Source organism: Labeo rohita, chromosome 9, assembly GCF_022985175.1.
Source record: "Labeo rohita strain BAU-BD-2019 chromosome 9, IGBB_LRoh.1.0, whole genome shotgun sequence".
NCBI classification, from domain to species: Eukaryota; Metazoa; Chordata; class Actinopteri; order Cypriniformes; family Cyprinidae; genus Labeo; species Labeo rohita.
This window is the reverse complement of record NC_066877.1, coordinates 40,117,209-40,134,117: the sequence shown is the minus strand read 5'-3', so window position 1 is coordinate 40,134,117 and position 16,909 is coordinate 40,117,209. Positions and strand designations below refer to the sequence as shown.

Genomic DNA, 16,909 nt, shown 5'->3' with positions numbered 1-16,909 from the left:
AGGAGTCTGACAACAGCGAGTGCTCTGCACAGAGATCTGATCTCATCATCATCCAGTCTGTCAATGGAATGACATGAAGACAGAACAAACTCAGACAGACTAAATCCAGAAGAACTGTGACAAAGTCTCCAGGATGCTTCAAGAAACCTACCTGCAAAGCTGCAGCACTGTTAAAAGTTTTAGGCACTTGTGTAAAAATGCTGTAAAATGAGGATGCTGTCATAGATTTTCTTTATCAATTACCTTCTATTAACTAACTGAAATCAACATTTGGTGCGATCATTCTTCGCGTTTACAGCAGCTTTTGCCCTAGGTGCACTTGCGCAAAATTTTTCAGGTAGCTTTGCAGGTAGGTCTCTTGAAGCATCTTGGAGATGTTGCCACAGTTCTTCTGGATTTACTCTGTTTCAGTTTGTTCTGTGTCTTCATGTCATTCCAGACAGACTGGATGATGATGAGATTAGATCAGTGTGGAGCACTGGCTGCAAACAAAAATCTCACTAGATTATTACAATTAATGGCAAACAGAATGTTTGGAAATGTAAACCAATATTTTTACTGACACACTACAGGAAAAAGATAGAAATAACTTACTTTAAACCATTTTTTAGCTAGTGAAAATACTAGTGGCCTGAAACATTTGCATTGTACTGTATTTCTGACACTCCCACAAACATGGACATGACTTACAATCTTAAATGCATTTTCAAAGCAGTATTATTCTGGGGAATAAGGATGCCACAAACATATTTAGCAACATTCCATGTAATAACATTCCATTTTGCACATAGAGGTGCATCTAAAAAAAATTTAGTGAATTTAGTGGAAAAAGTTCTTTTTTTTGGTAACTTATTTCAAAAAGTGAAACTTTCATATATTCCAGATTTATTACATTTAAAGTAAAACATTTCAAAAGTTTTTTAATTTGGATTACAGCTTATAAAAGGTAAAAAATCCAGTATTTCAAAATATTAGTATATTTTCTTTATTTTATTTTAACCATCGAGCAAATGTTTTAAAACATTTTGATAAATTACTGAATTTTTTTATTACCTTTTAAACCGTTTAACTGATTGTATTAAACGGTCAAAATTCTTTCTGTCGGCTAATGGTTAACCGGTTAAAATGAGCCTCCCTACACTGGACTTCAAGCAGCTTGGATTCTGTACCTCCAGACTCTGGGATCATGAATTCAACATGAAATGCAAAATTTACTTTTATCTGAAAAGAGGACTTTGGATCACTGAGCAGCAGTCCAGTTCTTTTTCTCCTTAGCCCAGGTAAGATGCTTCTGAGATTGTTTCTGTTTCAGAAGTGGCTTAATAGCCCTTTTCCTGAAGATGTCTGAGCGTAGTGACTCTTAATGCGCTGACTTCAGCTTCATTCCACTTCTTGTGAAGCTCTTCCAAGTGTTTGAATCGGCTTTGCTTACAGTTTTCTCAAGCTTGCGGTCATCCCTGTTGCTTGTGCACCTTTTCCTAACCAATTTCTTCCTTCCAGTCAACTTTGCATATAATGTGCTTTGATACAGCACTCTGTAAACAGCCACCCCTTTCAGTAATGACCTTCTGTGACTTACTCTCTTTGTGGAGGGTGTCAGTGATTGTCTTCTGGACCATTGCCAAGTCAGCAGTCTTCCTCACTAGCATGTTTTCAAAGAACAAGAGATACCCAGATGGTCATTTAATGAAACTCAAATGTAAATATTCTAATATTTTGAGATACTGGATTTTTGACTTTCATGAGCTGTACACTATGATCATCAAAATTAAAACAAAAAAACTTTTAAGTGTTTTACTTTACTTATAATAAATCTAGAATATATATTTTAAAAAAGTTTCAGTTTTTGAAATAAGTTTTTCACAATATTCTATTTTCTGAGATGCACCTGTATTGAATTATAGGCTAACATTTCTGCAAAAAGTACAAAAGAAAAGTTTGTGAAAATAAGGTTCTTAGACATTCCTTGACATGTAATGTACTGGTAAGTATATTGTATACACCAATAGTTCGGTGTAGTGTCCTGCAGAGTTGCTCTGAAACCCTCCACCTCCCCCAGCACCACCTGTCTAGATCAGTTATGGGGATCAGCTTCATTATGTATGTATGTTTCGGCAGAAGTAGCATTAAGTCTTAGGTTCTCATAGCTGCAATTCATGCAGTTTAAAGAGTTGTCATGATTGTTATGCTTTTCAGTTTTTGATATACAATATAGTCAACACTATAATAATTCTGATCAGTATAACTTATTATACAGTTACACTGTAACATGGACACAGTAATATGTAATGTAAGGTATGTTGTGTAACCAATGGCTCTCTTTATTTGCCATATCCAGACCTGACCTCTTGAGATCAGAGATCATTCTCCCCAAGATGGATGCCGGTGTGCTGCAGGTGACCGTCCCACCATGTACAAACCGAGGACCTACCTCACCTAGTCGGGCCCGCAGGGTGAAAACCCGTCATAGGAGGAGCGGCAGGGGAAGCAGCGGGGATCTGTCAGGGCCTAAGCACCCTTCTGCCCCTGCTAGCAGAGAAAGAGAGCCCCCGCTGTCCAACACAACGACGCCCGCGCCACCCCTCAATGAAACTGCTTCAGGGGGCACGATAAGGGAGGGCCAGCTGGAGCCGCCCCCGCTGAAGCTGTCCTCGTCCAGCCCAGATCTGCTGTGCTCCACCCGACGCGTTGAAGACGGAGTCAGTGGAGCCGCCACAACCGAAGCTCTGGGCAGAGAGACTAGCGGTGGAGCTGAAGCGGGGGCCGGTCTGGATGAGACTCCGCCCAGAAGTGACACGGCGAGTGAAGACGCCGCTTCGTTGCCGTTCTCCAGCAGCCCGGATTCACCCTGCTGTGGAAGAAGTGGAGCGGTGGGCAGAACTCATGTAGGAGAGGAGAGAGAGGAGGGAACCGGGGCAGTACGATTGCCCAGAGGATCCAGTGGCAGTCATCTGACTCCATCAGCCATACTGTATCGTGCTGCTATTACACGCAAACAGGTACATCTCTATATTCTTGAGTTTTCATTTTCATTGTCAAGAACTTTGGTACAGATTTCTGTGTATGTACATAAATTAACAATGAACTCACTGATTATATTCTTATTAAAATCAAGCTGACTTGACTTGGTAAGGAAAGAAGGACTTTAGATCTTTTTTTTCACTTCTCAAACAATATAGCTCAACCCATGGCAACAGTTTAAAGGTTGGCCAATTCCTTGACAACACTGTATCTAAAAGTGAGACATGCAATGTTAATTATACCAGAGTTAAGAGCAGACCCACTGTAAACTGCTGATTCATTTGATTTTCAGGTTTACTGAACCTGAATAAAACCAGTCAGTTTACATGTTATCATGTCTCATGATCAAACATTTAGTAGTTTAAAGGAGAGCCCATTATAGCTTACACAAGTGCATTTGGGATATTCATTTAGGTGTAATAAATTTATTATGCTGCAGGTTTGCCACAAATAAAAAAAAAAAAAAAACCGCAAAACAGCAAAAATCTAAATGCATAGTTAAAATAGATCAAGGTAAAATTTATGTTATTTTTGCAGTGCTGTTTTGGGCCTTTATCATTGAGCATGTTTGAATGAATTGTGTTGAATTCCACCAGCGACGTGGCGTTTCCTCAGAAGAAGAAGAGGGCGAGGTGGACAGTGAGGTGGAGTTACCAAGGAGACGGTAGGAAAATTATTATTTATTCTTTCTGAAATCATTTCTTGTTTTCACCCATTAGGTGAACATTGTATGGTTGGTTGATTATAGAAGTCATAGCTAGGGTTGGATATTGTGAACAAATTTCCAAATTTCTAAGAACCGGGTATTTGATAAGACACGTGTATTTCAGTTCCGCTAAACAATTCCTGCGTCCGAATTTTAATGTGATTTATTTTAAAGTGTAAAATCAAATGTTTTAAGCGCAGGAAGGGAAAGAACTTGCACACTGTTTGTGTGCAGCACACACATCTGAAGCTCAAGCACAGTGAACAGCGGTCCCGGTGTGGGTTCCTGGCCTGTGTCTGTTCTTGAACCGTTTTGTGCATTTCCACTGCAGGAAAGGTCATTCCGGGCCGGATCTGACTTTTCTTTCACATTTACCAACCAATATGCAAAAAATGCGCCAGTATATCATCATAAACACAGGGTTTTTTTGTCGAAAGTGAAAGTAAAAAGATGAGAAAGAAAACACGTGTAACAGTATTAGATTAACGTGTTGAGCGTTAAAGAGGCAGCAGCCTAATAAACGTGCTGCTTGTCATTAATGCTAATCCAAAAACAAAAAAAGCATTCGCTGATCTTGACAGATATCTTTCAGAACTTTAATGAGGATTAATCTATATTTTGTTAATGGAAAGAAAACTATGCAGTGTTTTTTTAAACTTTTGATTTAAATTTCTGTACCTGTAATTTGTTCAGTTGTATTTATTTATGCTATTGCTCATTTATTTGCTTTTTCCTATTTTATTACTGACTGTTTACTTGTCTTTAACAATTTAATTTTTGAAGTTTATATTTATCTAGTTGTTTTTGCTGTGGTATTTTTTGTTATAAACTACAGACAGAAGTTCCTTTGAGGCCTAAGTGTTCTGTAGGCTGCTGATTTTTGCTCATGTTATTCAGCTGCAGCAGAAAGCGTTGTAAAAAATACAGAACCAAAATGTTTGACTCTAATTTTATATTGACATTTTTTTGTTATTGGAAACAAAACTAGGAATCATTAAGGAAACACTCCACTTTTTTGAACATAGGCTCATTTTCCAACTCCCCTGAATCAGATTAGACAGTTAGCATCTCACTCAAAAATGACCAAAGAGTTTTGATATTTTTCCTATTTAAAACTTGACACTTCTGTAGTTACATTGTGTACTAAGATCGACGGAAAATGAAAAGTTGGGATTGAAAATAGTCTCCCTGTACAAGCAGGTGGTCACGTTGGTTATGTTGACAGAAGTTAGCCTATTTTCAGGTACTGCGTAATATCATTACGCCTGCTGCACCCATGGTACGGCAGCAAAGATCCTTAACTATTACGCCGGAATGAGAGTATAGTTCCTAGCCATATCGGCCTAGAAAAATCACAATTTTTATTTTCGGACTGTCTTACTACACAATGAAACTCATTTTTGAGCGAGATGATAACGGTCTAATCAGATTCAATGATTTATGCTAAGCTATGCTAAAAGTGCTACCGCCAGACCTGGAGATCGGCTGAATGGATATAAAAACGGTAAAACTCAACTGTTTAACTCTAGGGCAGTGGTTTTCAAACTAGTTCTGGAAGCACCCCTGCCCTGCACATTTTGTATGTCTCCCTCATCTAACACACCTGATTCAGCTCATCAATTCGTTAGTAGAGGCTGCACAACATGAATTGAGTGTGTCTGATAAGGGAGACATACAAAATGTGCAGGGCAGCAGTGCTTCCAGGACAGGTTTGAAAACCACTGCCCTAGGGGGAGTTGGAAAATGAGCCTGTTTTCAAAAAATTGGAGTGTTCCTTTAAGAATCGGAATCGATAAGTGGAATCGGAATCGATAAAATTTAAATGATACCCAACCCTAATCATAGCACATATGCTAAGGTGCTCAGTTACTGCAACACATTTCCTGTTCCTGTTCTGTTTTCCTGTTGCTGGAGAACAGTATTCAAAAACACAGAAAGCAAAACGTACCTGGATGACCTACTGCACACAGAATTGTACCTTTTGGGGTACAACAGCTTGTCACTGGAGCACTACCTAAAAAAGGACATCTTTGTACCTTTTTTTTTTTTTACCCCTAATCCCCTAATAGGTACATATTAGTACATTAATAGTATGAATTACTACTCTAAGGTACATAATATATACCTATTAGGGTTAAAAAAAGGTACAACAATGTTCTTTTAAAGGTACTCCTACAAGTTGTTTTACCCCAGAAGGTACAAATTTTACCCCTTTTTTCCTGTGTACTTGCACATTTGATTGACACTTCACTATCCCATAAAGCCTTGGGAGCCACTTTATTTTACAGTCCTGTTTCGCATATAGAAATACTATGTACTTGCTATAGTGATTATAAAAACTGGGTAATAACTACTTAGGTGGGTACTGAACCTAACCCTAACCGATATAGATACCTTACATTAGTGCAACCCGGTATTTTTGACAGCTCTAATATTAATATATCCTCGTTTAATGGTTTCTGTGTTTTCGTTTTTTGCAGACGGCCGACCAGTATAACCAAGTGCCAATCAGTATCCACTTTCAGCTCAGAGAACCTGTCCGTTTCGGAGGGAGAGGAGGGCCACACTACTGACCACTCCCACAGCGGCACGCCAGACGTAGTCAGCACCAACACCGACGAGCGGTTGGACGATCGGAGCGACGACCTCATCTCCCAAGGGTCTGAGATCCCTGTTGATATTACAGACCCTACTCTGTCTGAAAGAGAGGCCGCTGCCCTCGAACAGGAGAGGGCAAACTTTGACCTGGAACAAAATATCCTGGAGGTATCAGTATTGTGTGAAACTTTACAACACATATCACCCTGAGAAAAAAACAAATGTTGCAGGGTTTTTCAGACCTGGCTCTGGAGGTCCACTGTCCTGTAGAAATTAGCTGGATCAAACAGACAGACTCTGCAGGACCTCCAAGACCAGAATTGAAGAAGCCTGCCTTCTGTTCCAATGACTGTGCTCGTTTAGGCAAATTAATAGTGTCGTATATAATGCGTCCTAGAGTTTGACTGTGCTCTTTGTCTTGCTCCCAGACTCGCGCATTGTGTGAGGACTCGGACTGTGACAGTGCTGAACTCGACCAATCAGGGAGTGGAGAGCCGAGTCGTCCGCCAAGCGCAGGAGGCTGGGGCCAGGGTCCTCAAAACTAAAAGCGCACACACACACACACACACACACAGACATCACACCAGCACACACTTTCACTTTTAGTTGCACCAAAGCGAAACCAACACAGATTTTCGTGAAACACGTGTGCGCACACATCCTCCGAGAAACGCAACGGTACACTACACAAAACGACTAGCCACCTTAAGAACAAATACACTGAGACTGGTCATAACAACTTTGGGATCGTAAACTGCCTCGTGACCAGGACGTAGCCACGGAAAATATAGCAAGAAAAGCGTAGCAGCAAGCCTGCTGCTAGAGATGAGGATTACAGGAACTACATGAACAGATCAATGCAATTAAAAACTTCAGGGCATTCCCATTAAGCAGCAATGATGTTATCAATAGGTTTGTGCTGTTCTAGTGCAGACAGGCTTCCTGTCGGGCCGGAATCGCGTCCGTTCATGTGCGGAAGGCTTGTGGTTAGCAGTCGATGTGAAGTCTCAGAGTCTAGATCAAATCTGTAGTGCTGTATGAAACTCCTGATCACAGGAGCGTCCGTCCTCCAGCCTGGATAAGGTAGTTTTGCCAAAACCGTACCCCAGTAATCTGTTCAGACGTGACGTAAATGAAGTGTGTTGCTCTCGGATTGGGACTGACTTCACTACTACTATGTACAGATGCTTCCTTTCCAAAGCATTTACAAGGTGCATATACAAATGTGATTCTATTATGACTATAATGCCCTGAATTGATGTAAATATATATTTAGTAAGCTAATTCTAAGAATACGAAAAGAAACCTATTTGTTAACATAAGGAAAACACAATAAAAACGGTCCAGTTTGTACTATTCTCCTGTGCTTGTGCCACCCTACCATGGCAGCTCAGATCGGTTTGGAGATCAGCAGGTGTGTAAATGTACAGTTATATATATATATATATATATATATATATATAGTCAGGTTGGCTTTGCTAGTGCAGGACTGTAAAACCCTTGGATGCAAGTATACACAAACACAGACTGAACGGCACACATAAAATGTACAGTATGTGACTTACGATACGGAGATACCCGTTCCGACTGTCTGCTCTCCTCTTACCTCTCAGATTATCTTTCAGTACTTTTTCTTTCATAGGGACATGCAATATGTACATTTCAACCTAATCTGAAGAAAGCACTTTTATTTTCTGCACTGTAAAAATAAAGTAAAACAAATAAATGACAATAATTTAATGTATATGAATTTTAGCTTGCCAGATGTAGGTCTGAAAAAGGGTAAAGTCCCGAAGAACAAAATGCATGATATACATTTTTATGTATTTTAATTTTTAAATCAATTGTTTTTATACATCTAAAGAAATGTTTGCACCTTTTTTACCTTGAATGTGTAATAATGTTGTGTTGCTTGTAGGCACTTTACAGTAGGATGTTTATATACATGGACATGATCACTTTCTCATGTTGCACTGAAAATGTATTTATGATAATGATGATGATGGTTCAATAGATGCAAATCTCCAGTTTCAAGAGTATGTATGTTAAGACAACCATTTAAAACCTTTTTGAAGATAATAACTTTTCTTTTCTTTTCTTTTCTGATGACGTTAAACAAACCTTTTCTGGACCGTACAAGTCATGTGTTCCTTGGACAACTGAACATGGTCAAAATTCACCAATTTTGGCAGCTCTATTCTGGCTAAAAACTAAATCTAAGGTCCTAAAATTGGTTACATTTACACAGACAGCAATAATCGGACTATGAATAAGAAATTGCTATTGGAAGAAATACATTTATGATATATTTGGAAAACGCATGAATGAATTGTGATGTATTTTAGTCACATTATTAAATCATGTAAACACCGTAATACATTATCCTACAGCAAACTATTTGACAACACATTTTATGTTTGTGAAGTTGTAAAAATAAATATATATATAATTATTAAATAACTGCTAAACTATAAAAATAGATGTCAATATATTACTTGCCAATATTATGTGGAATTAAGTCTCTTATCTGGTTCTATGAGCAAGAATATGAATGAAACAGTTTTTTTAACATCTTAATTTTAATTAATATTGTCTTGGAGAGAGAAAAAAGAAAACACTGCAAAACAGACTAATGCCTTCCATTAGTCAAGAGTCTCTTTAACACAGAAGTCCACATTTCAACTTCAATCTTCTCAGATGTTTGATTTTGCAATATGACTTTTATGAGTCAGCCTAGTAGAACCTGCCTTTAATGACTAGTAGATTACTTCACATGTTTGAAAAAAAAATCACAGTTTTCAGTCTGCATTTAAAGGACACACTAGATACTGCCTGAGACATTTAGTTCAATGGAGAATGCCAGTCATTTTTCTTTCAGCTACTGGAATAACTCTGCCATACTTTAGATGTTAGAATAATGTGAAAGAATTTTGGAAGGCAACGAAAAATTACTGCACTGTAGTCAAGGGTGTAGAAAGGGGAGCTTACAAAAAAAGAAAATTGAAACAAAACAATTTTTTATTCTCCTAAAATTGGTTCTAACTGGTTTTGTGTGTATTTTTTTAAGTATCTCATATCATAACAGAGGGGTGTATTACATAAAAAAAAGGAGGGAGAAAGAAAAGTATGTGTTAATGTAGATAAAGAAAGATTGGGTTTGTGAATAACTGATGCTATGGGAACATCTTCCAGATGTGGTTTTTATAGAAACATTTATTGTTGTTTTGAGCAAAAAAATCCTTCCTCCGCCAAGCAGTTAATCCACAGCAACATGCAACAGAATGTTGCTATTTGTGGTACAGACACAAACACTAGATGGCGCAGTAATACCGGGCTGCAGTCTCAAGACTCTGAACTGTGGTTACAAAGTACATTACAATGGCATCAAACACAGCTTAGCCAATTATATTTAAAAACTGGAAGTGTCCGTTTAATAACGTGTTTTGATACTTTTGTCTGGCTATAGCATGAGAAAAAGCATAATGTTGTCATCAAGGCAACATCTTTTTTAGAGATGTCCCTGCTTATTTTAGTAAGACAATGCCAAGATGCTAACAAATGATGTACATACATTTAAATACCAGCTTGTTTACTGACAGTATGCGAGTACAAAGCCAAACCCATCTGAGCAGCAAATATGCTATAATGCTTTGTTTACCTTGCTATGTCATGGGAGTGCAGCAGGCACGAGTAGTGAAAATATGGAATGGAGTTTAATTTATACAGACTTTGAAGGAGCCAAGTGGAATGGATTGGAGAAAGCAGCAGTGTGGAAGTCAAGGCTAAAGTTAAAACACTGAATAGAATTTAAATTATTAGAACATTCCTCAAGTGATTGGTACTCACTTCACCAATGACATTATGATTTCTCTGTCACCTGTTACTTAAAATGCATTTATGAGTATGTCAGATTACCACATACCCCACCCATCTTAGTTCAGGGTATCAGTCAAGGACTTTTACTTTGGTTTACCTTGGCAGTATAAAAACACTCCCAACAGGGTTTTTTCAATCATTTACCATTAATGCAAACTAAAGGGAGTTGGTCATTTGATTTATGCAAAAGACTGGTGAGAAAATGCTCATTTGTAGAGTCTCTTGATAAAATATTTTTTATTCAACAAAAGATAAACGAGTAATGAGCAAATACTAAATAAATATCTTGAATGAAAACAGAATAAAGTGCATGAGATCCATAAAATGCAAGTGATTAAGTTCGGTGTTGCGTTTTTGTGGGAAGACAAACCCATCCGATCCCCATGCACTGTAGTGAGTACCCTTTAAGTTGAACCTGACATTTCCACCTTGTCATTATTATCAGAATAACTACCCACCCCAGACCATTCTGTTTCAGTCGCTGCCCTCATCGACTCGGGCCCCTCTGGCAATTTCACATCACAAGACTTCTTGAGCCATCTCCACCTGCCCCGCAAACGGCATGCCCAGGACCTCTGAGTCAAGACCATCCAGGGAAAACTGCTAGGGCATGGGCAAGTGAAGTACAGAGCTCTGCCAATTAAACTTAAAGTTGGCTGCTTACATGAAGAAACCATCACTTCCAGTGCGCAAGGCCATGGAGGACTACATCAAGGAGGCTCTTAAACAATGCTTCATCCGACACTCCACCTCTACAGCTGCCTCGAGCTTCTTCTTTGTGAGCAAGAAAGAGGGAACCATGTATTGATTACCGAGCTCTGAACTCTCAAAGTTGCCTTACCCACTTTTCCTGGTCCGGTAAGGTGACAAGTGGAAGACGGCATTCATCACACCATTAGGCCACTACAAATATCAGGTTATGCTATATGGCCTGGCCAACTCACTGTCCGTCTTCCAAGATTTCATGAACAAGGTGTTCCGGGAGTACATAAAGGAGTTGCAGAGATTCCTGGGAATTGCCATTTCTATCGGAGATTAATCAAGAACTTCAGTTTCCACACAGCTCCCCTGGCCTCAATGCTCTAAGGTAAACCCAAGTCCCTGTCCTGGAACTCCACTGCCCACGGAGCATTCGAGAAGGGCATCAAGGAAGAGAACCCATAAATCCATTGAGGTTCTGATCAGGGAGATGGAGGAGAGGGGATCGGCAAGAGAGCAGGAAGCAGTCAAAAGGGGGGAGAAAAGATGGAGAGAAAAGCAGGAGAAGGAGGAGAGACGAGAATGAGACAGCCAAGAGCGGAAGGAATGATGACATGCTGAGGACAGAGAAAGAGAAGAAAGGTGGCGTCGGGAAGCAAGTCAAAGTGAGGAAAGATTCCTCACCTCCTTGAATTAATTGCAAAAAAATAAGTCCATAAATAAATGTTTATATATATTTAAACATCTGGATTTTTGTGAAGAACAAACAAATATTTTAAAGGGGAATTTAATTTCTCTCTCTCTCTCTCTCTCACACACACACACACACAATACTACCTTAAGTTTTGGATTAACTACACATTAGAGCTGTAATCGGGCCTTAAAAGTTAGGCCCGACAGTGTCCGAGCCCGAAGGAATTTGGCCCGAGCCCGACAAGTATATTTTGATTGACAGCTTTTTAAAAGCCCGAACCCGTTTACAGCCCGATATTATTCAAATGTGCGCAAGCACACAGCTCTTTTGCCTTTTGTCAAGAATGAGTCATTTATACATGTTTTAACATAATTTATTAATGACTAACGTCGGCTATAGGCCGCTTGGAAGTTGGAACAAATAATAAGTCCTCTGTAACATTGTAACATCTCAGCACCCTAAATAGGCGAACACTTAACGCGCCAATAAAAAAGACTCTTTCTTAACAAATTAAATTAAGATAAGTTCTAAATTAAGATGGGTTTTTGGCAATAACAAAATTAAGATAGTTTCAGCGCGGTCCTGCGGTCACTGATGGTGCGTCCAGCAGCACTGAACACCCTTTTACTGCTGCTGCGACTGCCCAGGATGCAGAGTACTGATCTGGCTAATTTTGCCGAAACGTAATCACCAGAGGCAAGCCTCCGTTTCACCTCCTCAGCATCCGTCTTCGCATCTTTCTCACGCTAATCGAAACGCATCACATGACCGCTAATTTACCGGGCAAGCCGGAGCGCAAGCCGGAGCGCAAGCCGGAGCGCAAGCCCGAGCCCGGCCCGAGCCCGGCCCGAGCCCGTGTAAAATGATATAAATTCAGCCCGAGCCCGACCGAACCCGTCGGGTCCCGTCGGGTTTCATCGGGTTCGGGCAAAGATCTTCAGCTCTACTACATATAGTGACAGTGATTAATGTTCACCCAAACATACACTATAACTTAGTCATTATTTACTGAACTTCATGGTGTTCGATCCCTCTAGTGGACATTTAAGCAAGACGATCCCAAACACAGTTGTGAAACTTAACTGGTTTCAGAAAAGAAAATAAACCTACTAGAATGGCCCAGCAAATCACCTGACTTGAATCCAATAGAAAGTTACTAAAGACTAAGAACTAAAGATCAGAGTTCATACAATAGAAGAGGCCCACAGAACCTTCAAGATTTGAAGACTCTGTGGAATAATGGGCCAAAATCACACCTGAGCAATGCATATGACTAGTTTCTCCATACAGGAGGCGTCTTGAAGCTGTTATTACTGACAAAGGCTTTTGTACAAAGTATTAAATAAATTTCAGTAGTTCAATACTTTTTCCTCAGTGTCATTTCATTTTATTACACGACATAATTTCTGAAATTACTTGTTTTATTTGTATGTATGAAGTGCTCGGATTGTTCTCGACATCTGGTGAAAATTTTTATGTCAACAGCATCTATAGAAATTACTGGGAAAAACAGTGACATGTTCAATGCTTATTTTACCTGCTGTAAAAGGTGATTTTGGTCAAGTATATTCTGCTTGCTTCTCATCATACAATATTGGCCAATAAAGCCTGACTTTTAGAAGCCTCAAAAGCATCAATAGTGCAATGAACAAAAACAGAGGGATCAAATGACATGAAAGTGAGTAAATAATGACTAATTTTATACGTTTGAGCAAACTGAACTCTCATATAAAAATTTTATGAAATTTATGTAAGCCTGTAGTAGTACACTGAAGAAATAAACTAAGACGAAAGAGACACTTTCAAAAAAGGATTTACTAAGAAATACAAATCACATTTATTTTTATGTATTTAGTAGACATTTTTTTATCCAAAGTGACATAACCACACAGGTAGTCGTGTATGGAAGAAAATTAATGACAAATGTCTGAAACAATGTCAATTTGGGCGGATAGAGTAGGTGTACAGATAGAATAAAGTTGAATGTCATCTGCATAAAAGTGATAATTTAGACCATGACGTTGTAAAATCAGACCAAGTGGGATTATGTAAATTGTGAATAGTAGTGGGCCTAGAACAGATCCCTGGGGAACACCTCGCTTCAGGGGGATAGTGTGCGATTGAAAATCCTTAACAGAGATGTAGAATTGTCTACCTGAGAGATAGGAAGAAAACCAAGAGAGAGCAGTACCAGAAATACCCAGATCAGAGAGGCGAGAAATAAGTAAATCATGGGAGACAGTGTCGAAGGCAGAGCTGAGATCAAGTAGCAGTAATATAGACAAGGAGCCAGAATCACTAGAAAGCAGTAGATCATTCACTACCTTTACAAGTGCAGTTTCAGTACTATAGAGGGGGCGAAAACCAGATTGAAAAGGGTCAAAGAGATTATTATCAACTAGAAAAGACTGGAGTTGGGCAGCAACAGTACTTTCCAGTAATTTAGATATGAAAGGTAAATTAGAAATGGGACGATAATTAGACAGAACTGAGGGGTCGAGGTTAGGTTTCTTGAGAACTGGTGTAACTGCAGCAGTTTTTAGTGGCAGAGGAAGTGAAGCGGAGGTAAGAGATGCGTTGATGAAATGAGAGATAGGTGCAGAGATGGCAGAGTGACAAAGTTTCAGGAGAGGAGTAGGAGCAGGATCAAGGTGACACGATGAAGATTCTGGGGTCGTCAGGGAAAAACAAGACAAAGACTGACTGGAAAGATTTGATGGATGGCTGAGCTCTGTATCAGTAGGGAAACATTGGTGGACAGCATTAGTCTTTTCGAGCAAATAATCCAAAAAGGAGCAGCAAAAGTCAGTTGAGGCTAGGGCATCCTGAGGTGGGGGGTTAGTAAGTTTATTTATTGTATTAAATAACGTTTTTGGCCTATTGCTTGATTTATTAATTGTGGCAGAGACTAAATTAGAGTGAGCTGAAGTGAGAGCGGATTTATAAGATTTGAGATGATCAAGAAAAGCCAAATAATGAACAGTAAGACCGGTTCTCCTGTAAAGACGTTCAAGCCGTCTACCAGTGGCCTTAAGAATACGGAGCTCAGGGGTATACCAAGGAGAAGAGTGAGTAGCGGGGACATTTCTGGTCTTAATAGGAGCATGCTGCTGTAGGATTTCAGAAATTATAGAGTGGTAATTAGAAAGTATCACAGACGGAGAAGAAATATCAATGACATCAGAGAGGTTCGAAGAGACAATGGAGGTACAAAATGATACAGTATCAGTAGCTTTCAGATTGCGGTATGAGATAACAGTCTTAAGGCATTTAGAATGCATAGGAAGATTGAGACTAAAGTCAAGAAGTTTATGGTCAGAAATACCGGTGTCAGAAGCAGAAATGGAAGTAATATCCCCCCAAGATGTACATATTAGATCAAGGGTATGACCACGAATATGGGTAGGAAAACAAACATGCTGTGTCAGATCAAAACATTCAAAAACAGACAGTAACTGAGTAGTGTTGGAGCAAACTATATCAACATGAATATTGAAGTCACCAAGCAGGAGAATAGGGAATGACAATGAACAGGCAAGGGTTAACAGTTCACTGAGTTCAGAAAAAAAGCTGGAGAGGGCTTTAGGAGGACGGTAGAGCAAGATAATTGTGAGACAGTCAGCTTTCAATACCATATATTCAAATGAATTGGTGTTGTGAAAATCAAGTTGTTTCAGTCGAAGACTGAATAAAATGGTTTTGTATTGTATAATACATACAAAGCATGCTTGTGTTTATGACTATAAAATCATATTTATTTATTTATTTATTTATTTATTGTATAACTTTTTTTCCCTAGTGATCTGATACCTGCACCACAGATGAATGCTACATGAATGCCATATGAAGAGTGCTGTACCAACATCAGATGTTCAACTACACTGATTTTTTATTGTAAAACAATTTCCTGGACTACTGATGATGAGTTTTGTTTCTTAAATCCATGGAAAGAAGCAGCAATTACTTAAATATCAGGTATAATTTACTTGTTTCACCTGCTGAACAGAATTCAGAAAACAGTTTTCAGGAGTCACACAAAGTCTGTTCACGTCTCTATGGTTAGATCAGTGTAGTCAACAATGTGCTTTTGACCTAAATTATGTATGTTTTGATGATACTGTGTTGTAAATAAAATGCAAATAGTCTAAAACTCCATTCTTTGAATCTCTTCTTGTTTCTACCTGACAGTCACAGTCTCACTGATGGGCCATTAGAGGAGGGTCTTTTGTCTCTCAGGTGTGAATCACTAAATATGGTCATTGGTCATCAATATCATGGTCATTGTCACTCCCTTGCATATTTCCTTTCCATCACAAAACATGTCTTAGAAAATTTAAATCAATATATTGTTTTCTGTAAACGAGTGAATGAGATGATTTTCACATCATTTTGTAGAAAAAACTCTAGACTACCACATCCAGTTCTCAAAAGTCTTGTGAACAAATGTTCTGAATTTGTTTCATGGCCTTATTTCAGTGACTTTAGTTTTAGTTTTTCACTAACCACGCATAAACGTTTTTTTTTTTCAAAAACACAAACATGTACATTAATGTTGCTTGCATATTATTGTAGCCCAGTTTGTGCTGATTACAATGTAATCAGACTTCAGCCATTAATATGTTTTTAAGATACTGAAAAAAGCACAAATGTAAGGGCGTGTCAAAACTTCTCCAGGGAAGGTGAACATGATTTTTTTTTAATTTTTAGTTATGAAAATGAAATATTTTGAATTTAAATATTCACAGCCTAAATAAAGAACTCTGTTAAATTTCAGAGACTAAAAATGCAAGCCCTGGAAATACAAGACATTAAAATGCAAGCACTGTTAATTCAATGCATTATTTTTTCAGTTCTTTTTTCAGTTTTTCAGTGCAATTCAACATGCTGTTTTGTTTCAAAGACATTTGTCATTAATTTTCTTCCATAGTCGTGCTCATGGAGAGCAGGCACACAAATGTTTGGAGCGGAGACAGCAGCAGTCAGATTGTCCCACACATGTTCTCCCCCTCTTGGTTCAAGGTTGTGGGGTTCAGGGGGGCTGTCATCATGGTCTTCCTCCACTGGCTCAATGATGTCCCCATTGAGGAGAGCCAGATTGTGAAGCGCAGCGCAGTATGCAACAACCTCAGGCACAAAGACAGGGCTCACCTCCAAGGCCTTGAAGAAAAGGGAGTGCCAGTGTGTGTTCATCACTCCAAAGGCTAGCTCTACTATGCTTCCTGCACTGGAGTGCTTTCTGTTAAAACCAGCCTGCACAGTGGTCTGCACAGGTTCTGTGTACGGGGTGAACCCTAGAATCGTGCACAGACCGCCTA

At 39.1% G+C, this 16,909-nt stretch overlaps 1 protein-coding gene across 1 annotated transcript in view; it reads left to right on the top strand.

Annotated features, from left to right (window-relative positions):
- Positions 1-8,806, top strand: part of map3k12 (mitogen-activated protein kinase kinase kinase 12) — a 36,026-nt gene extending 27,220 nt beyond the window's left edge. Inside the window, exons 11-14 of the mRNA XM_051119713.1 lie at positions 2,339-2,999; positions 3,618-3,685; positions 6,208-6,493; positions 6,754-8,806. Coding sequence (XP_050975670.1) covers positions 2,339-2,999; positions 3,618-3,685; positions 6,208-6,493; positions 6,754-6,870 — 1,132 coding nt within the window. The 3' untranslated portion in view covers positions 6,871-8,806. The remainder of the gene's footprint in view (positions 1-2,338; positions 3,000-3,617; positions 3,686-6,207; positions 6,494-6,753) is intronic.
- Positions 8,807-16,909: the final 8,103 nt, after the last annotated feature.